This window comes from Kwoniella newhampshirensis, chromosome 1, assembly GCF_039105145.1.
Source record: "Kwoniella newhampshirensis strain CBS 13917 chromosome 1, whole genome shotgun sequence".
NCBI classification, from domain to species: domain Eukaryota; kingdom Fungi; phylum Basidiomycota; class Tremellomycetes; order Tremellales; family Cryptococcaceae; genus Kwoniella; species Kwoniella newhampshirensis.
Genome location: NC_089955.1, coordinates 1,369,522 through 1,391,713, shown reverse-complemented (window position 1 = coordinate 1,391,713; position 22,192 = coordinate 1,369,522). Strand labels below are relative to the sequence as shown.

Here is a 22,192-nt window from a genome sequence, read left to right as displayed (position 1 = left end):
ACTCACGATGATGCACTTTCGATTAATTCACGTCCTTCGACGCGAACAAGTCATGACGTGGCAGTTCTCGGTGGAGGTCCATCTCTTTCGAAAAGGCAATCCAATGCATTGGTGTACACAGCGTTTACAACATATACACATATCTGTGGGACCCGATCGCGTCTCAATGCATCACTCATACTCGCCCAGAGCTTCTTGCGCTTCCTCATCGGAGATCTTGCTCACTTCATTCCCAGCCTTCTCGAAATCTGCAGACACGTCAGTATCGATGACTGATAACTCAGGCGACAGGGCCACTCACGGTTCCAGAAATCCTTATGCTTGAAGGCTTTATCCCTGACAGTCGCCTCCAGCTCGTCCAAATAGCTGAAAGAACATCAGTTTTACAATGAGCGTTTCTTATCCTGCGCATACTCACGCATTATAGGTCTCGACCTCTTCATATGTCAACGCCGTCTCTCTCATCGCTTTCAGACATTCGATTGCCAAAGGGAAGGCCTGCTTCGAAAAGCTACCCTCAACATTCTCTTTGACAACTGCTCCGAGGTCTTGTATGGCTTTTCGAAAAACGTCGCCTTCTCCATCAATCAGCTTATGGAAGTCCTCGAGAGGCGCATCATTCCTGATCAATCGACCAGGTTTAGGTTTACTCGGAGTGGACTTTTGTTGTTGGGACGAGACTTTTTGGCGGGTAGCGGGAGTTTCACCTTCATCGTAATCTTCTATGAACCTCGGTCTCATCTGTGAAGGTTTGGCAGGCGAGAATTGTTCTGATTTGACCGCTTCACGAGGAGTGGACGGTTCACCCTTGATTGCCTGAGCATCCCCGTCCTCTGCAAAGAGCTCATCGATATCAATGCTGGTGAATCACTGTCAGCATCCAGACATATGTGACACGAGACCAAACACTCACAAGCCCTCATCATCCCGCAACCCTTCTTTAGTTACCTTCTTTCTCGTCTTCGGTGGCACCTTCTTGATATCCAGAGCCTCTTTCAACCTGCTTGTGATATCTTGCACCGTCTCAACTATCTCATCCGGGGTGTTGAAGTATTTGACAAGTTCTGGGTGTGGTGGACCCAGGGGATCTGCATCTAGGTCCCGAGTAAGAGACGCATGGAATATCGCTTCCTTGATTCGGTGGATCACAGGGTTATAGGAGTTTCTGGTGTCAAACCAGGTGACATTATTCTCCTCCCTGCAAGCAGCATTCATCTTTATTTGATCCCATATTCGAGTGAGGAGGATACTCACTCTTGATCCTCACCCATGCCATCAACTTCTTCATAGTCGTCCCCTCGTTCTGCATTTGCCTTCTTCGACTGCTCACGCGCATGATCATCTAGGTCCATCGACAACACCAACTCATCCATCAAGTCGCACTGCTCGTCCGTTGGCAGCAGCGGGTGCTCCTTGATCACCTTGCCAGAGCTTGTTTTGTATGAGGTGAGAGAAGGGAACCAAAAATTGTGCTCGTCCTCCGCAAACGGAAGCTATGACGAAGCGTTCAACATCACACCAACCGAAATCTATTTCAGGTTGCTCACCTTGATCCAGAACATGTAATCCAACCGCTTGTCTTCCCCAGGATAGTCCATACTTGGCACGCAAACACCAATAGAAGGCTCCGCCCTGTCTTTGAGTACCCATCGAACCACTGCACACATGCCCCTGAGCTCCATACCCTCCACTAAAGATGAAAACTGTATTTGCGCTTTTGGTGACGTGAGATCTGGCCAGATGAACCGGACTTCGCCCATAAGAAGGTGCCGCTTGATCTAAGAGTCTCACTCTGTCAGCTATGTGGTCTTGAGGTAGAACCCCGGCCGAGCCATATCTCACCGCTTCTTTCGGAAAGAAGCCCAGAATCTCAACACCCTTTTGTGTATCCAATGGTTCAAAAGTATCCGCCTCCATAGGTACCCATGTGGACCCAAATCTCCAGGCTTTGACAAGATCCTCCTTCGCAACGAATTCTTCTTCCTCATCCTCGTCGCCTTGTTGCTGAGTGGCGTTGAACGCGTCGAGATAGTCGCCATCCAATCCTTGGGACCCGAAGGGCTGGGTTGTAGGTGGTGCTGCGGTGTCCGTCTTCTTGACGACGTATGTACTGTGATGCTTTACCTCTGCCGAAATCATAGCTGCAAGATCTTCTGGATTGGGAGTCTCTCCATGTTGCGTTTGAGACTGAGATTGCGATTGATGTATCAGACTTGACATGAGTGGATTTAAAGCTCCCTGTGTGGATGGCTTGGCATGAAGCGGGGCCTGTAGGTCCATTGCAGGTTTCCAAGCTTTGGACAAGGTGGGAGGCCGAGCTTTCATGGTTGCTTTGCTATATTTGATGTGGATGGTAATGGCTTGTTCGGGATCGATATCTGGTGATCCAATGTGTAAGTCGATTCCCGAGACTGTGCCGTTGACGACAGCTGCTTTGGGAAGTCGGGCATCGGTGAGGGCTTCATCGAAAGTCTCGAAGCTCGGCAGCATTTCCTCGGAATCGGTTGTTTTTGACATGCGTTCGTGGAGCAAGGAAACGAAAGTCCGCCAGAACTTTTCCGAAAGTCTCTGTGCACTTGTGAGCTCGAAATAGCACGCGAAACAGTCTTGCGGTGGTCAAATACCTTGTTCCTCGTCTTTGCCTTGTCCACGGGCTCGGTTAACGGCTGAAACCCAATTCCGCTGCGAACGGTCAGCGTGGCCTCAGTATCATTTTGATTTAGGCAAATTTCGATCCGCACACCACTGAGAGTCTCACACCCAAATCGTCTAGTCGATCCATAGCTTCCTCGTACTCTTCCTGCTTAAAACTACTTTCACCTGATCACACTGTAAGCTGGTTTCCTTTCACCCGTAGACTCAGCTTACCATCGGTGATGAGCACGACTTCCAATGCCCAGCTCTTCGTGTGTTTGTGCACGTGAATCATATCGAGCGCGACCATGAGTGCAGAAACGGCTGCAAGTGACATATGAGCTGAAAGACTGATGGAAGCTTGGATGGTGCGGAGCTCACGGTTGCCTTCATGCTCTCCTACGTCCAAATTCATGACCAATTCCACAGTTTTTGGCTTGGCCGTTTGTATCGCCACATCGCAAGATATAGCAAAGTAAGGCGGGTCGTCGTCATCCGGATTTTGGGCGACAAAAGCATTATTCGCCTGATTGTTGGTCTCTACTCGGACATTTTGCCACCGTTAATGATAGCTAAAACTTGGGCTAAGGAGGGAAACACGAGACTTGACACGTACTGCCGCCGAAGCTGAGGATACCCACCGCCTCTGTCTTCCTTCCGGAAGAGATCTAGCCACGTAAGAAGGCGATGACCTTGGTGAGTGACCGGGTGACCTGACCTGACATTGTACCCACTTTTGGTTCACACTTCCTCGCAACGTACTCTTTCACTAAATCCAGCTTTGACACTTTTCTACCATCACCTCTGGGATCCGCTACCTCTTCCCCCATAGAAGGAGAGACATCGATCGCATAGACCGAAAGGGTATATCCTGCGCGATCTGAAGGCATGCTGTCGAGGGTGTCTATGACATGCCATATGTTGTACCGATAGACCGTACAACGAGTTGAAGCAGCTTCGAGCTTGATCTCACATTTACCGTTGACGTCAACTTGTTGTTGATAGTTCGGAGTTCTGTCATCAACTCCGTCTCCGTTTCCCACGTGGTGTCTATAGGCATGCAGACACCCTGCCAAGAGAATCTCGGATGGTTACTATCAAGCAGAAGTTGGGATGATGACGCTGAAAGTATTCCCGCCAGATGTAAGCGGTGCGTTTTCACAGCATTCTCGTCGTCTTCTTATTCGATTGTACTCACATCCAAGAGCAGTTCATACATCAGTCAAGCAAATCTCGCCACCGACGCATTCCGCTCAGCATACCCATACCCATACGTGGTCCGCATACAAGATGTCCAGAACGGCTCTGTTCATCCTTCTCGTCGCCCTCGTCGCGCTCTCCTTTACTCCAAAAGTAGCCGCATTTGGAGCTGGTAAGCTGTCTCTCATTCTGTTGAAGGACGAAGACACAGCTGACCTGATGATTTCAGGTAATATTCCCGCCTATTCATACCTCGAGGACAAAGCTTTCCGTCATGGTGATATCGAGGACATCATCGCCAAGCTGTTCAAAGCTGCTGGAGGAGGTTTCCTTTCCAGAGGAACCAAGTTCTCTCCACTTGATGTGAAGAGGGTGTACTTGTTAGTACATCTACCCACACAAGGTAGTGGGAAGCTCCGTGAGCTGATTGTGCCTCTTCAGCGGGAACTGGCTTCGTGACTACAGTCAAGCTGTCGACGTCGGCGCGCTGAAGAAGACCAACCTTCAAACCATCCTCAACATCGTCATGGTCCTAGGTTTCATGGCTCACGGCTATGTGACCGGGGAGTTTGAAGTCACCAAAGAACGCCTTGGATGTTATCTTCCCACAGAGCACATCGACAACCCTAAAGGGTATGCGGATGGAGAGGATGCCAGACAATATGACAACAGACTCCGAGGACCGGTCGACCCCAGAGAATTGGAGATCGACCCTCACACCGGCATGAAGAACTACATCGCAAATGGTAAACTGGCCGTTCGTATGCGTTGTGGTGTATCACAGCTGACATAACGCAGAGAACGGTGGCTGGGCGACTTCAAAGGCTCTGGTCAGACAACGACTTCAACAATGTATCAACCTTGGGAGGCAGTTCAGACAAACTGATAGGAAAGAAGATGCATACGAGGCGTTCCGACTACTGGGGACTGCCCTTCACACCCTGTAAGTCCGGGGGTTGATCTGTGACGGGACCATCTGAGTGATCATCTGGGAATCCAGGGAGGACTTTACCGCTCACTCCAACTGGTGTGAACTCGGTGGGTTCATAAACTCGCCCTTGGCATTGGCATAGTAGGCTTATGGCGGTCGCAGCACTCATTTCAATGGGGTACCACAATATTTTTCCTCATGTTGGACGTAATGTCCAGATCCGAGCTCCAAACGGCAAGAGTGTGTATCCCCTTGTGACGGGCACTTTTGGCGGTGCCGACTTCATCCACTCACTCATGGGCGAGGCGACAGACCATCTCAGTCAGGTAAGCCTGACAGACTGTTCGGACGAGATATAAAGCTTACACATACGACAGGCCTCCGTCTCAGATCTCACCAAGCAAATGACTAGTGCTCGTTCCATCTCAGAAGGCCAGTCCAGCTCTGCCGACACCCTTCGCCAGCTTTTCTTCAGCATTCCAGGAGGTGAAGGGACTGCGATGTCTCGCGACATGGATGGCATTCAGAACATGAGAGCAGGACAACCCGGTGGAGTCGACCCCAGCACGATGAGTGCCCAGGAGCTGCATGCTACTATCTGGCAAATCTTGAGTTTCCGAGACTCTATCATGAAGAGAATTGAGGTGAGTCAGCGAAGCTTTGAGAGGGATGCCGTAGCTTACCCACTGCGATTAGAATACAATTGACCGTATTCCCGGATTGTCCGGTCTAGTTGAGAAGATCTCTAATTCAGTTTCTGTCTTCATCATCACTACCCTAGAGCCATTTGTCAAGCCTCTTCTCGGTACTGCTACTTCGGCTCTTGGACAGTCTTCACAAGCTGTCATCGACTCGCACGACCAATACGAGGTTTGGAATGATTACAACGCATCAGACCCTACTCACTCTTTCCTGTCTAAGGTAGGTGCATTAGGCATCCCGAAGATAGCACGTTCAGCTCACCTATGTCCTCGTAGGACCACTTTGGGCTCATTCTGAACCAACCTGCAGGAGAGATCGCTCAAGTCATCGTGGAATACACTGTCAACCTCGTGGTCAAGGCTTGGGATGATAACAGCATGCACCCCGACCAAGTGACGGAGAGCGTACTCGAAGCTCTCTTCCACCCCGACTTCGGAAACGGTCGATGTGAGTCTGGAAGCCCACAATGATGCAATTAGGTCCGAAGGGTATGCTAAGAACCATCACTTAGCTCAAATCCAACGGATGATGCTTGACAAAATGCGTGCCTGGGTTGACGGTACTGGCCGCGATAAGCAAGAGCTGCTCAACCGACTTACTTCAGACAGCGTCAAGGCGGGAAAGAACAAGCGAATTGGGGATACCAGTGGTTCTGGCCATGTTCATAATCAGATGCTACCCGAGGGGGGCTTGCAACAAGTGCTAGCACAGCAGAACATTCACGTGGTGAGCAAGGGTGATCCGGCTGGGTTGGAGAGGTGAACCACTGACATGCTTTTCCCCGCTAGCCTGGTGCGCAAGTGCTAAACGCTGGACAAGACCTGCTTTCGGGAAAGCGAGTGAGTTGAGCGACGTGGTTTCATCAAAAAGTTGGAAGCTGAGGCACGATGTCAGCCGTGGGACCAAGGCTTTGGCAGCGGTGGTCCCCACGCTTGGCGAGAGATGGACCCTAACGCGCCATCGCCTTCTCCTCAATACAATCAAGGCTTCCAATCTCAAGAACCAACGTACAACTCCCAACCTGCCTACCAGGCTCCCCCTTCACAGCCATATCACCAAGCTCCACCGCAAGAATATAACCAACAAGCTTCGTACGAGAGCGGTGGCGGCAATGACGGCTACCCAGGCCAGCAGTTCCATCATGGTGGTGGTGGACATCATCAACCTCAAGGGGGCTATGGCGGCGGCGAATATGGAGGCCCTCCACCTCCTCCCGGTTATGGGCAGCCGGGCTACGGTGAGCAGCCTCCTTATGGCGGCCAACCGGGGTATGGCCAGCAACCTCCTTACGGAGGCCCTCCTCCGCCCCAATGGGGTCAACAGCAGCCACCGTACGGTGGACGGCCTGGTGGGTGGTAAGCGCATGGCCAGAAAATGCAGACCGATTGTGTTCCCTGATAGATATCGTGACGACGACGAAAGAGCTTATTGAGTAGCATGCGATACGAAATGGTTAAGGCAGTACGCTACGAGTACATCATACATACCTATATGCACAGCTGCAGCGCACGGAGAAGTCCACTCCTGAGGGAAGAAGATCTAGAGCGACTCGAGACCACGTGGAAGCAGTCACATCGTTCGTGTTAATTAGCCGAACTGTCAACCTCAGAGATTCATAACTTGTCTTGTGCTTGGTCCTGCTTTTTACCCATTCCGTCCCACCAAGCAAAGCACACGGCCTGTCGAGGGTATATAAGATGTCTGGTAAGCTTGGCTGCAGTATGATGTCAATATGGGACTCACTACGCCTTCACTTGGACCAGGTTTCCAGCATGCCGGTGTGACAAAAGGTATGTATCTCGTCACCCAGACCCGATGGTATCCATCTATCAGACTCGATCAAAATAGGCTCAAGGAGCATCTCTTGTCAAAAGGCGTACATATAATAACTTCTTTTGTAACAGGGATGATGGCCCTGCTAGGGATCTCGTCCCTCTCGGCCAGCTTGTTAGATGTGAAACCGTATTTACATCTTCAGCTAGTCCCGCACTTGACGAAATATCATCAGGTAAGTGCATGATTCACTGACAGGTCGCTTTGTAAGTCAGGACAAGCAACTTGAGGGAGATGGCCTCGAGGAGGATCATGACGACGTAAGGAAACAATATAGCTGATGGGTCAACATTTCTTCCGGTCAGTTTTGGCGAATAGCGGTTCACCCTTTGGCGTTCGCCAATTCGACAGAACTTCTCGTAGGGTTGATACTATTCTATAATGTGGGAGTTGGCATAGAACGGTGAGCTGGTCCGTCCACCTGATTTGTACATGCTTCCGCCTAGTGAGGACAGCGTGCTCGTGGCCCTCTCGTTCTCTATAACTGAACAACAAGAGATCACGCTGACGTACATCCTTGTCAACTCGTAGGGCCTTCGGATCGAGGAAGTACGCTGTGAGTCGGCGTCACACATTCCTCACACGCTTGGGCACCTCACACGCTTGGTCAGTACTGACTCTGTTGAAAACTCAGTCTTTCATCCTTGTCTCATCACTCCTGTCCACCCTCATCGCCTCCATCACGATACTTCTCTTCTATGCCTTTGGTCTCAATTCAGTCCCTGCGGGTCCATATGGTATTATCTTCAGCCTGTAAGCTAGCTCGCCAAATCTTGTGCGTACAAAGTTCATGATTGTGTATTGTTTAGCTTGTGGCAGCAGTACCGGACCGTCCCTTCCTTCTACTATTTCCGCTTGTTTGGCATCGAAATGTCAAATAAAGCCTTCATGTGGATACTGGCTTTACAGGTCAGTAGATCCTGTTTATCGGCGTCCTTTCAGAGCGTATTAACGAGCTAAGCTGATGACTTCTTGATGCTTGTAGCTGGCTCTATCTTCTCCCCCCGCTTCTGTTCTGGCAGCACTTTCTGGCCTTTTGACAGGCTACATCTATCGCACCGACACCCTGTTCCCTTTACCATCCCTCTCGATCTCCCGACGGCGTCTACTTGTCCGTCGTTCCCTCAAAACATACCGGATACCTCTATCCCTCCATCTTCTCCTAGCGAGACTGTTCAGTCCTATCGTCGGGACCTCTGCTGCGCCCCGTCGATCCAACCGGGTTCTACCGGGTCAGATTACCGAAACGAGGGGGACTGCTACCGGAGTCGGGATAGGAGCTGAAGGAACGACTAGACCTACTTTGAGAAGTCTACTAGCGAGCAGATTATCAGGAAGTACTGCTAACACCACGACAACGGGTGCAGTACCACCTCCAACGATACCAGCAAGAACGTCCGGGTCGACGATGGCTTCGCCTCAACGAAGGAGTGAGAGAGCGGACGATGCGGAAGAGAGAGAATCGGGAAGTGCCACCGCTGCCATGGGAGAATGGGTCAGTGAGATGACAGGAAGGTCCGGGACGAGAGCTCCCACTGAGGAAGAGATATCAGCGTGGGTCGAGCTATTGCCATTATATGCGGTGCATGAGACTCGAGGACCTGTCCGCTTATGTGTATATCGTTTCTGCAGTCTGTCAAATATGTTCCCAAATCTGGGCAGGGATTTGATTGTACGTGCACTGCAGAGAAAGTGAGTGCGCCTGTCCAAAGCCTTCCAGGCCGTCGCCGCGATGAAGGATAGGAAACGCTGCTAACGGAATTTTTTCTCCAGCAACTACAATACCGCTCAAGCTGTCGAGGCCCTGCTAGAAGAAAACGCGTGATGGGTCGTGTGATCGTCAGATTGGCATACTGAGTGACTTGATTTGCGGTGTAACTTATGTATGCATATTGTCATCGCGTACACCGTGTGCTATAGAAAGACCATTCGCTCTGCTCCGAGTAAGACCTTGCCCACCATTTGTCGACTCATCGATGCAGCTCGCTTCACATGAGACCTTGCCTCGGCATTCATCCTACCACTCTCTTCGCTGAAGCACGAGACGACATCCGACGTCCGTTTACTTCCGTCTCTGTTCGGAGCACGCTTGCCCTCCCGTACACCAGTACCATATTGGGTGATCTGACCCGTCTGGTCTTCAAGGCGATAAAGGCTCTTGAGTGTGAGATTTTCCGTCGGAGTTAGGACTTGGAATCGATTCGAATCGTGTTGTCCGCTTTCGTCGATCCTTCTTCCTCTCCATCAATTCCTCCTTCCTTCGCCGTCTCAACAGTCTGATTCTGGCCTATCCTTCTTCTACTCCCTCTCATCATCCACCTTACTCCTTACTATCGCATCGCCCCGCTCCGCATCCCCACCCACCACAGCAATCTCCTTTTCCACCCCACCCAGCGTCTCCAACAGCTTATCCAGCTTCGACTCCAAATCATCCGCCACTCCATCCGCCGCTTCTAGCTGAGCCAATATCGATTGGATCTGAAGCTCGTCCCCTTCGTCCCCTTCGCCTTGTCGTTCGGCCGAGAGTGAGAGGGCCGATAGGAGGGGTTGGAGGATCTGCAGTTCTTCAGGTGATAAAGAGGATAAGTCAATATCGTCCGGAATGCCGGGTATGGTCGTTGATCTTGATCTTGTCGGCGCTGGTTCCGAAATGGCAGTACCTTGGGAAGGAGCCGATGAGGATGACGAGATGGTACCGTTCGTTGTCCCGTTGATATGTGGTCGCGGGTTTGGGGCTGTGCCGTTCGCGGTGGACTGACGAGCACGATCGGAAGTGGACATGGCTTGAGCGACAAGCTCGAGGTCAGAAAGTCCGTTCATTTGTACTGCTTGCTGGATAGATGTCCAAGGTCTGTGTATGTGAGGTTTCCTAGAGGTGATTCGACGACTAAAGGGGAAAACTATCTGTACTAAAGGGGAAAACTATCTGTTTCTACACCTGATCGCATTGATCAAGCCTCGACGCTCGTCAAAGCAACGCTTAATTTGCTTCCGGCGACATCAACGAATTCGACTATTTCACCCATCTAATCGTGGCTCTGTCATGGGGAGTGCTTCCCAGAGCAAGATATCCCAACAAAAGCTCTCACACAACCTTGATGCATAGACAGGTCAAGTACAAAATGCACGCTTCGTGAAGACCCTTACTCCTCAATTTGCTCCTCGTCAATCTCCTCGTCTGCACCAGCATCGAAAGCATCGTCCGGAACCTTGTACAATTTGATCTGAGGCTGTGGTAGTCATATCATATCAGCAAGATGGCAGTCGCGTACGTAGACAAAACTTACCGCATTGGGGTCCTTTACGAGCACGTACTTGCCCTCGGGCTGCTTGAGAACCAGGTCGGCGATGGTTCGGACGATACCCCAACCGTTGGCGAGGGAGACGTTCATCTGACGAGCGAAATCCAATGGCTTGAAAGACTGAACACCGACAATGACATGTCGTTGAGCATCTCGAGGGTTGGCTCGAGAAATATAACTGAGTGCAGTGTTTAGCTGCTATTTGCTGGGAGGTGGCATGGAGACGCTAGAAAGATTCTTCGACTCACCCCATCTTCATTTGCTCGGCACCGACGAGGACGGACTGGACAGTCCATCGAGCAAGTTTTGCACTGTTGTTCTTCATCTCCGAGGCGACGATTGCTCCCTTCTGGGTGTCGAGATTCTTCCTCCAGTCCAAAGGCTTGCCTGCACCACCTTGCGATCGGGGGTCGAATTCATTCAATGCCTTAACAGTGACGAGGACATCCTTCTTGCCCACGTACGCATCGGCCTCAGTTCTGACAATGAGGTCGAACGTCTCCTCCTCATCGATCGAGAGGTCGAACTTCCTGTATTTGTACAAAGTAGATGCAAGAGGCTCCGTCTCGACATCGGGGGAGTAGAATGGGTTAGGCTTGGGAGTGTAAGCTTTGGAGCTAGGCGAGATGACTTGAGAAGAGAAGTTTTGGTTGATATAAGTGGCTTCGAGCGAAAGGGAACCAGCTGTGTTGATGTTGGTGGCGTCGTCGGAGTCGATAGGGGGATCGCTGGCGTTTTCGTTGACGGTGATGTAGTCAAATGGGCCAGATTCTCGCTTGTCGAGGAAGACTTGGTCACCGCGTCTTTCAAAGATGATGTCCCAAGAGTTGACGGATCGAGGAGCGGTCATGAGGACAGAAAGGATAGAGTCGGTAGCGAAGATCTGAGCAGCCTTCTTCTCGGCGAGCTGCAGGTCCACAAGTCGCATCAGTCTCCAACAAAGGCACCAGTGGTTCAGAATTGATGACTTACTTGATTGATGATAGGGTCATCGCTAGTGGAAGTGTTGTACCTGACACGATCAAGGATTTCAAGGGGCTTCTCATTCCTGGTGTTCACCCGGTCAAACGCCTTGTCGTAAGCTTGGACAGTACCGTAGGTAGCACTGCAAGATTCAGTATCAGCTGAGGTCATCAAGCTGATCAAGGAAGGACGCTCACATGTCCTCGGGCTCGTCAACGTTGAGGTTGAGCTTGCTAAGACGGGTGAAGTCAATCTCCTCCAAAGCTTGCCAGTCGGGGCTGATAGTGACCGACGAGTCTCTTGTTCTTTGAGGCTGAACGACTCTGTCAGTATGTGGCCGAGCGATATTCCGTTAGCACTCACTTTGTTCCAATCATTGTATCCACCTCGACCGCCACCCCTTCCGCCTCGTCCACCGAAACCACCTCGAGGTGCACCGGTCCCACGGCCTCCCCTCACACCCCGTGTGGGAGCGGCACCCCGCATAGGCCTTCCGCCTCGGATAGGGGTCTTGCCCCTTGTGCTGGTTCTAGCCCCGCTGTCGACCAAAGAGAAGCTCTTCTCATCTTCATCGTGGACGAAGCCAAAGACGGTTCCCTCTGATGCACCATAGGCCTCTCTTCCAGGTCGACGAGACCCGGCCGCGTAACCTTGTCGAGCGGGACGACCACCTTGAGCAGGGTCCTGAGATGCATCGTGCCAGTCGGCAATTCGGTTGATTTTATCGGACTTGGAGAAGGGAGCGTAAGGGATACTACAAGAGAAGGGTAATGGCGTCAGTGCGGGGTAGCGACAACGGATGGCACGGGCTCCTCACTCACTCCTTGAATTGCGCGGGGAGAGCGCTGGTACTAGGGCCCCACGAACCGTCGGCGTTGTCGTGAATGGGAGGGAGGCTGAAGTCGAGTGTCATATCGCTATGATCTTTTGTACTGTCTTGTATTTCCAGAGATGGTTCGAGGTAACGAGTAGTAGTGATGAGCGACAAAGAGGTTGAAAAAAGGTCGAAACTTGAGATTCAGGGGTTTTTACAATCGGTGGGCTATTTTAAAAACCCCCCTCATTTATCATGTCACGAGAGCGAGGGAGTGAGATTTTTGGTCTCGCTACCAAATTCAGATTCAGAATTCTTTCACTCTTCCCTTTTCCTTCTCTTTTTCGATACTCATTCTATACCAAATGCCATCATGGCAGAAAAGAATGGCTCCTCATCTACCACACCTCTGAGGATGGGTAGAGCAGATCGGCGCAGGTCAGCTGCTGCCGCTCATACTCCCAAATCCTCATCATCGCCCTTGATCGTCAACGGTCATGGCGTCACCCCTGTTGGCGGAGAAACTCCTAGTCGAGCCACTCCGAAGGGGAAGGAGAAGGCTGTCGATCTAAATCCGACCACACTCAACTCCAACCCTGTCAGTGGGACCCCCAGGGTGAAGAAGACCAGGAAGAGAGACCTGTACAAGGCTCAGGCTTCTGGTCTGGTGGCTGAGAGCTCTACCAATGGTGCTTTCGGAGGGGCGCCCTCACATCATAGACCGAAACGGAAAATCGATCCCAGCGAATTTTGGGAAGCTATCCCTGTGGCTCAGAACGAGGTGTCTCACATACCTCCCGTTTGGTCCAATGACGGACGGTGAGCTATCGGCTTTTCAGAATGAAATCGATCTTCAGCTGACGACGATCTCTTGAAGATTTTACTTCACCGTAGCCCATACCACCATCCACGTCAACTCTTCTGCTGCTCCTTCATTCCACCGTTTGTCGACTCTCTCGTCCACAGTTCCTAACGGTCATCACAAGCCCATCACTGCACTTCACCTCTCTCCCATCAACCCTTTCCAGATCTTGACATCGTCTGAAGACGGTACAGTCAAAATCTGGGATTGGGTCGAGGGTCGCCTTGTCCGTACAATCGATTTCAAGGATCAAGAAGCAAAAGTCAATAACATCTGCTTTGGCGAAGTCCTTGGCAAGTGGTGTCTCTTTGCTGCAATCACCAGTCTGAAGTCCGCCTCCAGTGAGTTTCTTCTTTGCTAGTCCATTACCGCGTTCTGATCTGCCGACCCGCAGGTCACAAACTGGTTCACCGAATCGTCCGAGTCCGTTTATCCGGGACAGCCTCCGGTCCGTTCGTGATAAGCAAATTATCAGCACCTCCTGTGGCGCTCATCATGTCGCCGCGATCGACGTACCTTGTCGCACTTGCTGGGAACAAAGCCTACACCTATCGCATGCCATCTACTTCAAATTCGACCTCCGATCCATGGGGGGTCCAGCCGACCTGTGTCAAGCTCGTCGCAGACCAATCATTTACTTGCGGAGCATTTTGTCCCGAGAAATCACTAGCAACCGCGAGTGAGGAAGAATGGTTCGCTACCGGTGATCAAAAGGGTGTCATCCGATTATGGCACGGCTTGGCACAAGCATTCCGACAAGTCGATCTCGCCGCTCAAACCGCTCACGGCGGAAGCACAGATCCAAGCAAAGCTTTACTTCCTGAGATGGAAAAGCGATTGCCCACGACATCACTTCATTGGCACGCACATGCCGTCTCTGCAATTGCATTCACACCTTCCGGCTCACAACTGTTGTCTGTAGGGGAAGAGAGTGTCCTGGTGCAATGGCATTTAGCTTCGGGCAAGAGAGAGTACATCCCCCGTCTTGGTGGCAGACCAATCATCAGCCTTGCTATCAGACGCGGCGGACCGGGAAGCGAGGAAGAGTGGTGGATGAGCTTGGCCGATGGCTCAGTCATCCGTGTCGGTGGCGCATCTGGTCATATTGCCAACGTCGGGCAGGGCGTCCGGTTGGATCCACTCAAACCTGCTTCCGCAGAGACTGCTTATCCTGTTACCCTTCACCCTGCTACTCAGGCTCTTGTTGTTCCCTCCTCGCATCCCTCTACTCTCCAGTTCATCGATCCTATTGCTTCCACAGTTCTGTTCGACCTCGAAGTTGCTCCGTCCAACCGTGTCAGTCGACGCGATCAGAAGGAGATTGAGCCTGTAGCTGTCGAGAAAGTGGCATTTTCTGAATCGCAAGAAGGTCAATCGGTTTGGATGGTAACGATGGAAAGTCGAAATGGAGATGATATGGAGGGAGGTGGTATGGTGAAGAACCTCAAGATGTGGAAGTGGATTGACGAGAAGTGAGTATGCTACCTTACCTGCGTCTCACGGTGCTGACAGAACTCTTCTAGGTATCTTGTCAACACCCAGTTTCCTCGGCCCCATGGCACCTCGAATGTTTCTTCAGTCACTTTCTCGCCCAACCCGATCTCATCCAGCACTTTGTCCAAGGCGTCCTCTTTCACCAATCCTTATCTCCTGACCACCTCGGTTGACGGCGTGGCGAAAGTCTGGCAGGTCCGTCAGTCCAAAAAAAGCGAACAAGGTCAGTCTTGAATCCAACTTTCGTTTCCGTAACCATCATTCCATTTTCAAGATGAGCATCACAACACATTACTAGTCATCCTTTTTCGGTAATTCTCCTCGGAGATTCTGTCGACCAACATTCTGCAATCCTGATCCACCATTTTCATCTCCGATTTGCTACCACAATGTCGGATAACAGACCAAGCTGATGCGTGCTTCACGAACCAGGCAAAGTATCGGCCAAGAAGCCAACTATCGTTGAGCGTGAGTGCAGTTATTTCTCATGTATTCCCCAATTTCTGCACATTCCCCTGAGTCGCGCGACCCCTATGATGAACAATCTTTACAAGCTCAACAGTCCAACATCTTAACCGATGCATGAGGATACTCCTTCTTCTTCAACCCTCTGAGGGATCATCGCGCGACTGCTGTTTACTCGTTGTCCATGCTTGATTTGAACTCAATCGGGGTCATGGCTGACATATAGTGAGACAATAGTTTACTGGTCATGCCGATCCACCTTCGGCTACCGGAACATGCGAATATATAATGCGGCTTTCTCGCCAGATGCGACCATTGTCGCTCTTGCGCACGGATCGGTCGTCACACTTTGGGACGTCGAGAGTAATACACTCCTCAAAGTATTGAACAGCGGCTCTACATCAGACATCTGTCAGGTGGGCTTCGTTGGTAGTGAGGGCCGATACCTCGTAGGAGCGGGACTGGAGAAGGGTATCATTGTGTGGGATTTGCTTCCATGCGAAATCTCATGGGCTGCACCGACCACAGCTGTGCAGACCCTTCTCACGTCATCGACAGCGTTGTTCTTCCTCGCGACAGTAGAAGAGGACGGTTTTACCAAGCTTAGCATCTTCGATCCTGCCACCTCGAAGCCCCTTCGTTTCATGTACACGACGCGCGCCGCGAGGCAGGTCAAGCTCTTACCAAACCCATCTGGGGTGGAGTCGATCTCTCAGGTGCACCTTGTTGGCGTTGCTTCCACTGGCGAGATCTATCGGTTCGGCGACGTTGCCGCTTCGGCCGCTCCTCTCGGTGCCAAATCCGTCACACAAGGCGCTGTCGCTGGCAAGGGCCTATCCATCTGGCAAGAGATGTTCGGGAAAGATGCCTTCTTGGAGGATATCGAGTCAGCCGAACCCAGCACTGCGACGGCTTCAGCACTTCAGCAGAGGATCGTGGCCAGCTCTGGTCGACCAGCCGATGTCTTCGAAGGTCCTAGTCACACTATGCCACCTGTTGGCATGCTTTTCGACGCGTTCATGGACGAACTTCTTTCCGGTCGAACGTCGAACAAGACTGCTCAGGAGGACGAGCTGGAAGATGCAGGCAATGAAGAGGGTATATTGTACGAGAATGAGACGAGACTCGACGTGCCAGAATTGACCGTTGAAAAGGTGAAGGGTCATGTCGTCGATGATGGGGAAATGGCAGAGCTCGAGGCTTTCTTCCGGGACGTCTTATCTTCAGGTGAGCCAGTCTGTTCCGCTTGCGTGGGCCAGAGCTAACTCTCATACAATCAGCCTCGAAAGCAACTCCGGCGATCCCAGCTGTCAGAAAAGCGAATGGTATTGGCCACCATCTTCCCAACGGTGGGATCTTGAATGGGACACCTAGGAACGTTACTCCCAACGTGAAGAAGCTGAATGGTGCGAGAGTCGTCAGCAGTGCAAGGGAACATGGTGAAAAAGAGGACGACCTTGACAGAGAAGATGGTACTCCTCAAAGTGGGAAGAAGGCAAAAGGGAAGAAGAGAAAGGCACCGAGAGGGGAGTAGTCTCTAGTCTTTGCATATCATCAAGACAAGATTTTCTGCATTTTGCTTCATTACATGCATACGACAGTATAACTCAGCATTTTATAATGTATATCTAGCAGCATGTCTGCTCGATGATCTAGTGATGCGCACGAACTACATGCACAGATCTAGAAGATAGATATGCAGATGACTATTGAGCAGAAGAGGAAGTTTCTTTGGCCTGTTTGTCAACTTGAACCAGTTGCAAGAACTTTACTCCGGTCCCACCAAAGATATCAAGTGATGAACCGAATGTCAGATCGACTTTACCGTCCGATAATCGATCCACAAGATCGAGGTCCGAGATATCTGCCAGGATGGGATCAGCAGCGATACCTTCCTGGGCCTTGAACCTGATGTATGGTGTAGAGAGACTTGAAGTCTGTCGAGCTGTCCAAGGTTCAACAGGAAGTTTTAGAAAGAGACACACCTCTAGCTCCTCCTGCGTATGTACACGGTACACTGACCCATTGTCCAAGACCTGCACAAAGCACGATAGACGATCAGCATCAGCTTGCGTTCTCTGTTCTTTCTCACAAGGATGATGGACGATGAAGCTGGACTCACGCTCGACGAGCTCTTCGTCTATACCTTGGCATAGACCTTCGACGTCCGCGGCGTGGATGAGCAGTTCGGAACAGTATTGCTCGATCAGTGATATGCTCTCTGCGAGCGAGATCGAAGCACGATTCAGCTTTAACATAAGGATATATGAGACATCGTGTCGTACTCATTGATTCCGCTCCTCACTCAAGAGCGAAATCCCAATCTAATCTGATCTTTCGGTAGAAACGTTCTTGACCAGGAGGGAAACATGGGACTCACCTCGAGTGACAGACATGTCCGTCAAGGTCTTCCAACCGTTCATGGCTACTATCCAACCGTTTCCCCGCTTTCGACAGCTGAGAATGGAGATCAGAGTTGTCATCACGATCGCGCGTCCGACATGTTCCTTTCGCGGGGTGGGTCTCATGGACATTTCCGACACTCTGGACATTGGGGCTGGTGTTGTTGATGACTATGACATACCTTATATCCACTACCAGCTTGTCCTTCCCGACTTTCTCTGATAATCTATTTAACCGACCTTCATCGAATTTGCCCCCTGGGAACAGGTAGCTCGTCACGATGACCTAAGTTTGGACGATGACCGACCGGTCAGCCACATTCCTCGTCCTCACTCGAACCTAACCTCAAATTGATACAGCTCCGGCCCCACCCGCTCCCCTCGTATATCCTCTGAATGCAGACAAGGGGTGATGGGTGTCCAAGCCATACTCCCACGACTCACCTTCTCAGCCCCCTTATCCAGCCACACCTGCGCGTTATCTTCCGTGATCCCGCCCCCGACTTGCATGCCCCCTGTCCACGCTTCCAGAGCTTCTGTGGCAGCTTCGTCGTTACCCGGTCCGAGCTTGATGATGTGGCCGCCGGTGAGTGAATGGGATTTGTACAGGTTGGCATAGTATGCAGGGGGGTGGCTAGGTAGGACAAGAAAAGACATACATCAGCGCAAGTCGCTTTGGTCACGTTTGGCGTAGCTCATAGATATACGAATTGACGTTGTGCTGATCAAGGACCATAAAGAATGAAGATGGAAGTGTGAGGGCGAGACAGCTGCTTTCTGTCTCGCCCTCAGCAGCTGTCTCGCCCCAGACTCTACTCACGTGGCCACAAAATTCTCTTTCGGTCCTTCACCACCCTGAGTAGTAAGGTCTAGCGTCCCACCAACGATCTGCTTCACTACCCCCGCATGAAGATCAATACAAGGTCGGAATTGCGAATGTGTTCGATTCGAAGCCGAAGAACCGGAAGCGGTTGACATTGTGCTCAATGATGTGTTCAATGGATGTTTCCGAGGGACGTCACGATTCTGTCGTCGACAGGTACTCGATACTATCTTACTCTACACTCCGGTTCGCTTTGCCGCAAAGTTTAGTGAGTTCGAGAGAAGGTAGCGGTATCCGCATAGTGAAAACGGACTATCCAACTGCAGAGAGCAAGAGCCAATTTTGTTGCTCGCTTTTCGGTCGGAAATTAAACGGTGACATCATGATTTTACGTACCGACCAATGTTTAGACGATTGTCGACATACTGTAGGTCACACTGCCACGAGCATATATGACGATAGATAATGCATACAACATGTGTTTGTGCTACACGATAACAGACTTAGAGATGTTTCTTCAACCCTCCTCCCTTGAACGTGTAGAAATGCGGCCTGCGTCAGAATGACTTGTCAGCTTACGACTCTCGTACCGGAATCGATGAGCTATGACTCACGCCAGCTCCACTAGCCAGTCTTCATCAACTACCGTCAGATCTCGCATGAAACTCTTTGTCGTCTCGATCACCTCATGATAGATCACCCATCCTGTCGAGGGCTGCCTTGTGAACATCACAGAGGATGGGTGGACATGCAAAATCTTTTAAATGGTCACTTTAGCAGGAATCGAGCAAACTACCGGTGAGACAGCTCCAACACTCACAGCTCCTTCTCGGGCACTCCGATACGTTCCGTCTGGCAACATCCTCGCAGCATTCTGAAGGGAAGTTAGTCCTTCTATCCGCCTATGAACGTGTCACTGAGACTCACCTTGAAGTATCCCGATACCAGACATTTTCTCAACCGCACCGCGTCACCTTCACAACTGACCACAGGAATTTCGAATCGGTCGAGATACTTCTTCAGCTGTTTCCTGATCGAAGCCGCTCGAGAGACAGCTTTGAAATTGATCCGATGGTTGCCACACCATTGTTTGTCCTTGGTACCATATCGAGCGAAGGCGTTGTAAGCTATAATAGTCTGACATCAGCCAACCTCCAGCCTGCTTTGATGGACGATCTACCGACCATTGAGCAGCGTCAAGTGGTCCTGATAATGTCCACGTCAGCGTGCTCCGTGACAACACACCAAATTACTCACGCCTTCTTCCGCCGTGAATTTCCGTCTCTCCAATTCAGCCATTGTAGCTTTGGTGCCTCCTTCGGCAGTGATGAATACATTCTTGAAGAGAGATTCGGTCAGCCAGACGATAGTCACTAGTGAGCGGATACTCACCTGCACAGAAGTCATCGCTGCAATCGTCAATATTTCTTCACCGCATCTGAACGCGTGGGAGTTGAGCAGCTAATGTTGTTGCGGTGCGAAATTAGCTTGAGATCATCAAGCCGAAGATAGCAAACAGCTCACAATTGCAGCCATCATAGGATCAAGTGGCACCTCCGCCATTCTCTCACCCATAGGTCTCGTCAATCTGCCTTCATCATCGATAGCTTTGAGGCAATACAGGAACTCCAGCGCTCTGATCATCATCTCGCTAGGAGGTGGACTCATGAAATCGAACTTGGCTACATTGTCAATTCCCAAAGCCTTCAGCTGAAGGAGGTACAGCGAGATATCTGATCGGACAAGTTCGGGAGGGGTAGTTATCGGCATCGGCGAACGGGGGTTATGAGTAGGGAGGATAGAAGAGGGATATAGTCGAAAGCACTTTCCGGCAGACGTTCGTCCAGCTCTACCAGCACGTTGATTGGCCGACGCCAGTGAGCATGGAGTGATGGTCAACACGTCCATACAGGTGCGGGGGTTGAATGTTTTTAGCTGCACCGAGTATCAGCTCATATATACGGAAGTGTGCTGCCAACGTACCTTGACGAAACCACAGTCCACGACGTACTTGATGCCGTCGATAGTTACGCTCGCCTCCGCAATATTGGTTGAGAAGATGACTTTCCGAGTGTCGCGAGGGGGCGGATCGAAGATCAATTCCTGCTCTTCTGGTGGCAAGGTGGCGTACAAAGGCAATGGCAGTAATTTTGGAGCTGCACTCGGCAGCCTGAATGGATGTGTGAGTCGAGTCGTGAAGACGAACTGGGCACGCTCACGATTGTAGCCTGTCCGACACTTGTTGTATGACCTGATCGATCTCTTCTCGACCTGTGAGGAAGACCAGCACATCTCCTGGTGGTTCCTGTGAGATATCTTAGCTGAATTCCTTTTTGCGCCTGCAAGGATATCACGAGCTGACCTTCATGTGTATGTCGAAAACTGTCTGTACAGCTGCCTCCGCATAGTCCGCGCACGGCTCCTTGAGATAGCAAACTTCGACAGGGAACATGCGTCCTTCCAAGCTCACGACTTTCACCTTATGAGCATGTGCTTGCACAGCAGATGGCAATAATACACTTACTGACTGCGTCGTCTTGTGCTCGATCTGTCCCGTCCGCATTAGTGTTGAAATATTCCAGAAAATCCTCACTGCACCCAAGGTCAGCTGATAGCAAAGAGAATCACACGTGCACTCACGCATCGATAGTTGCTGAAGATATAATGACCCGCAACTCTGGTCGTTTCCGCATGATCCTAAGCAGCATTAGCTGTTCCTTCTACGGGCGGACTGTAGCGTGAGGGTAGCTCACTTTTTGACCAGACCAAGCAGGAGGTCGGTATACGCTCCTCTCTCATGAGCCTCGTCGATCTGAATCGACAAGTCAGATGTAATTCGATCGAGAAACGAGAGAGAGAGACGTACCATGATCACGCTGTACTTGCTCAGAAGGGGATCCATCATGGTCTCTCTAAATAGCATACCATCCGTCATGTACTTTATCTTCGTTCTTGTCGGTGAACTCAGATCTTCGAATCGGATCGTGTAGCCGACCTAGCATCGTCCGTTCCGATGTCAGGATGTCTCTACATGGTCGTAGAGTGTGATGGCGGGCGTTTCAGGTATTACGTACCTCATCACCAAGTACGCTGCCCACTTCTTCAGCAACCCGGGTGGCCACACTTGTCGCTGCTACCCTTCTCGGTTGAGTACACGCTACCACATGGTTTTGGGATGTCCATCCAGCCTCATGTAGATATTGTGGTATTTCTAAGCAGCCAGTTGAGTTATCTATCACGCCGTGCGACTTTGAACCGACTGACGAGTGGATTTTCCGCAACCTGTTTGACCGACGACGATCACCACCTTGTATTTCTCCACACACCATAGCAACTTTTCTCGATGCTTGTATATCGGTAGCCTCTGTCGTTGGGCGTCGATGCTGAGATGGGCGTTTTTGGCAGCAGCTACGGGGAGGAGTGAACCTTCTGCCTCTGATTCTCGGTCGAGAGAGCTCCCTTCGAAGTGTAGATAGGAAGGTGTCAGTGATGGTCCAAGCGGCAGGTGGTGAAGAATATACGGCTTACCTGGAGCAGCGGCACCTGGCTTCCAGAACTGCAAGGGAGGCATGTTGCAAGGCTTGAGACTATACTGACTGATCGATTGAAGGAGAGTACGAGCAAGAGGAAACGTCAGGATACACAACGAGGTCAATCTGTAACTATATCTGATCTGTCTGTTGTCTGTGTCGAGGTGATCTTTGCATAAACGGACTTTGACGTTGATCTCCGTAATAACACACGGGGGTCACGTGGTGGTGCCTTGA

The 22,192-nt window shown here is 51.0% G+C and overlaps 8 protein-coding genes across 8 annotated transcripts; 3 read left to right on the top strand and 5 right to left on the bottom strand.

The window, feature by feature from the left end:
* Positions 1-171: 171 nt before the first annotated feature.
* Positions 172-3,524, bottom strand: IAR55_000507 (uncharacterized protein; the record flags this gene model as incomplete). Its single annotated transcript, XM_066943643.1, has 13 exons — positions 172-248; positions 302-366; positions 419-859; positions 914-1,198; positions 1,255-1,493; positions 1,548-1,778; positions 1,843-2,568; positions 2,625-2,682; positions 2,742-2,820; positions 2,869-2,958; positions 3,016-3,174; positions 3,251-3,302; positions 3,369-3,524. The coding sequence occupies 13 exons, from the start codon at positions 3,522-3,524 to the stop codon at positions 172-174; spliced, it is 2,658 nt and encodes an 885-aa protein (XP_066806185.1).
* Positions 3,525-3,924: 400 nt separating this feature from the next.
* IAR55_000506 (uncharacterized protein) lies at positions 3,925-6,826 on the top strand (the record flags this gene model as incomplete). The annotated part of the gene is made up of 12 exons (XM_066943642.1): positions 3,925-4,006; positions 4,064-4,214; positions 4,276-4,580; positions 4,633-4,777; positions 4,835-4,872; positions 4,928-5,091; positions 5,143-5,409; positions 5,462-5,686; positions 5,743-5,914; positions 5,979-6,193; positions 6,256-6,306; positions 6,362-6,826. 12 exons carry the CDS (start codon positions 3,925-3,927, stop codon positions 6,824-6,826), a joined length of 2,280 nt encoding a protein of 759 aa, XP_066806184.1.
* Positions 6,827-7,199: 373 nt separating this feature from the next.
* Positions 7,200-9,125, top strand: IAR55_000505 (uncharacterized protein; the record flags this gene model as incomplete). Its single annotated transcript, XM_066943641.1, has 9 exons — positions 7,200-7,257; positions 7,372-7,475; positions 7,606-7,703; positions 7,832-7,856; positions 7,935-8,053; positions 8,110-8,209; positions 8,286-8,854; positions 8,933-8,992; positions 9,074-9,125. The coding sequence occupies 9 exons, from the start codon at positions 7,200-7,202 to the stop codon at positions 9,123-9,125; spliced, it is 1,185 nt and encodes a 394-aa protein (XP_066806183.1).
* Positions 9,126-9,598: 473 nt separating this feature from the next.
* Positions 9,599-10,120, bottom strand: IAR55_000504 (uncharacterized protein; the record flags this gene model as incomplete). Its single annotated transcript, XM_066943640.1, has 1 exon — positions 9,599-10,120. The coding sequence occupies one exon, from the start codon at positions 10,118-10,120 to the stop codon at positions 9,599-9,601; it is 522 nt and encodes a 173-aa protein (XP_066806182.1).
* A 323-nt stretch (positions 10,121-10,443) lies between these two features.
* On the bottom strand, positions 10,444-12,478 carry IAR55_000503 (eukaryotic translation initiation factor 3 subunit D; the record flags this gene model as incomplete). Its single annotated transcript, XM_066943639.1, has 7 exons — positions 10,444-10,530; positions 10,588-10,780; positions 10,851-11,509; positions 11,575-11,707; positions 11,763-11,878; positions 11,929-12,319; positions 12,387-12,478. The coding sequence occupies 7 exons, from the start codon at positions 12,476-12,478 to the stop codon at positions 10,444-10,446; spliced, it is 1,671 nt and encodes a 556-aa protein (XP_066806181.1).
* A 274-nt stretch (positions 12,479-12,752) lies between these two features.
* Positions 12,753-16,734, top strand: IAR55_000502 (uncharacterized protein; the record flags this gene model as incomplete). The annotated part of the gene is made up of 7 exons (XM_066943638.1): positions 12,753-13,198; positions 13,257-13,582; positions 13,636-14,713; positions 14,765-14,958; positions 15,168-15,203; positions 15,438-16,427; positions 16,481-16,734. The coding sequence occupies 7 exons, from the start codon at positions 12,753-12,755 to the stop codon at positions 16,732-16,734; spliced, it is 3,324 nt and encodes a 1,107-aa protein (XP_066806180.1).
* Positions 16,735-16,906: 172 nt separating this feature from the next.
* IAR55_000501 (phosphoribosylformimino-5-aminoimidazole carboxamide ribotide isomerase) lies at positions 16,907-18,580 on the bottom strand (the record flags this gene model as incomplete). The annotated part of the gene is made up of 7 exons (XM_066943637.1): positions 16,907-17,064; positions 17,186-17,236; positions 17,323-17,421; positions 17,581-17,657; positions 17,785-17,888; positions 18,047-18,236; positions 18,423-18,580. The coding sequence occupies 7 exons, from the start codon at positions 18,578-18,580 to the stop codon at positions 16,907-16,909; spliced, it is 837 nt and encodes a 278-aa protein (XP_066806179.1).
* A 348-nt stretch (positions 18,581-18,928) lies between these two features.
* On the bottom strand, positions 18,929-21,996 carry IAR55_000500 (uncharacterized protein; the record flags this gene model as incomplete). Its single annotated transcript, XM_066943636.1, has 18 exons — positions 18,929-18,977; positions 19,040-19,182; positions 19,246-19,299; positions 19,353-19,552; positions 19,610-19,631; positions 19,683-19,763; positions 19,818-19,886; positions 19,950-20,360; positions 20,409-20,595; positions 20,645-20,730; positions 20,788-20,897; positions 20,950-21,017; positions 21,066-21,122; positions 21,179-21,237; positions 21,292-21,420; positions 21,500-21,636; positions 21,690-21,884; positions 21,954-21,996. The coding sequence occupies 18 exons, from the start codon at positions 21,994-21,996 to the stop codon at positions 18,929-18,931; spliced, it is 2,100 nt and encodes a 699-aa protein (XP_066806178.1).
* Between the last annotated feature and the right edge of the window lie 196 nt (positions 21,997-22,192).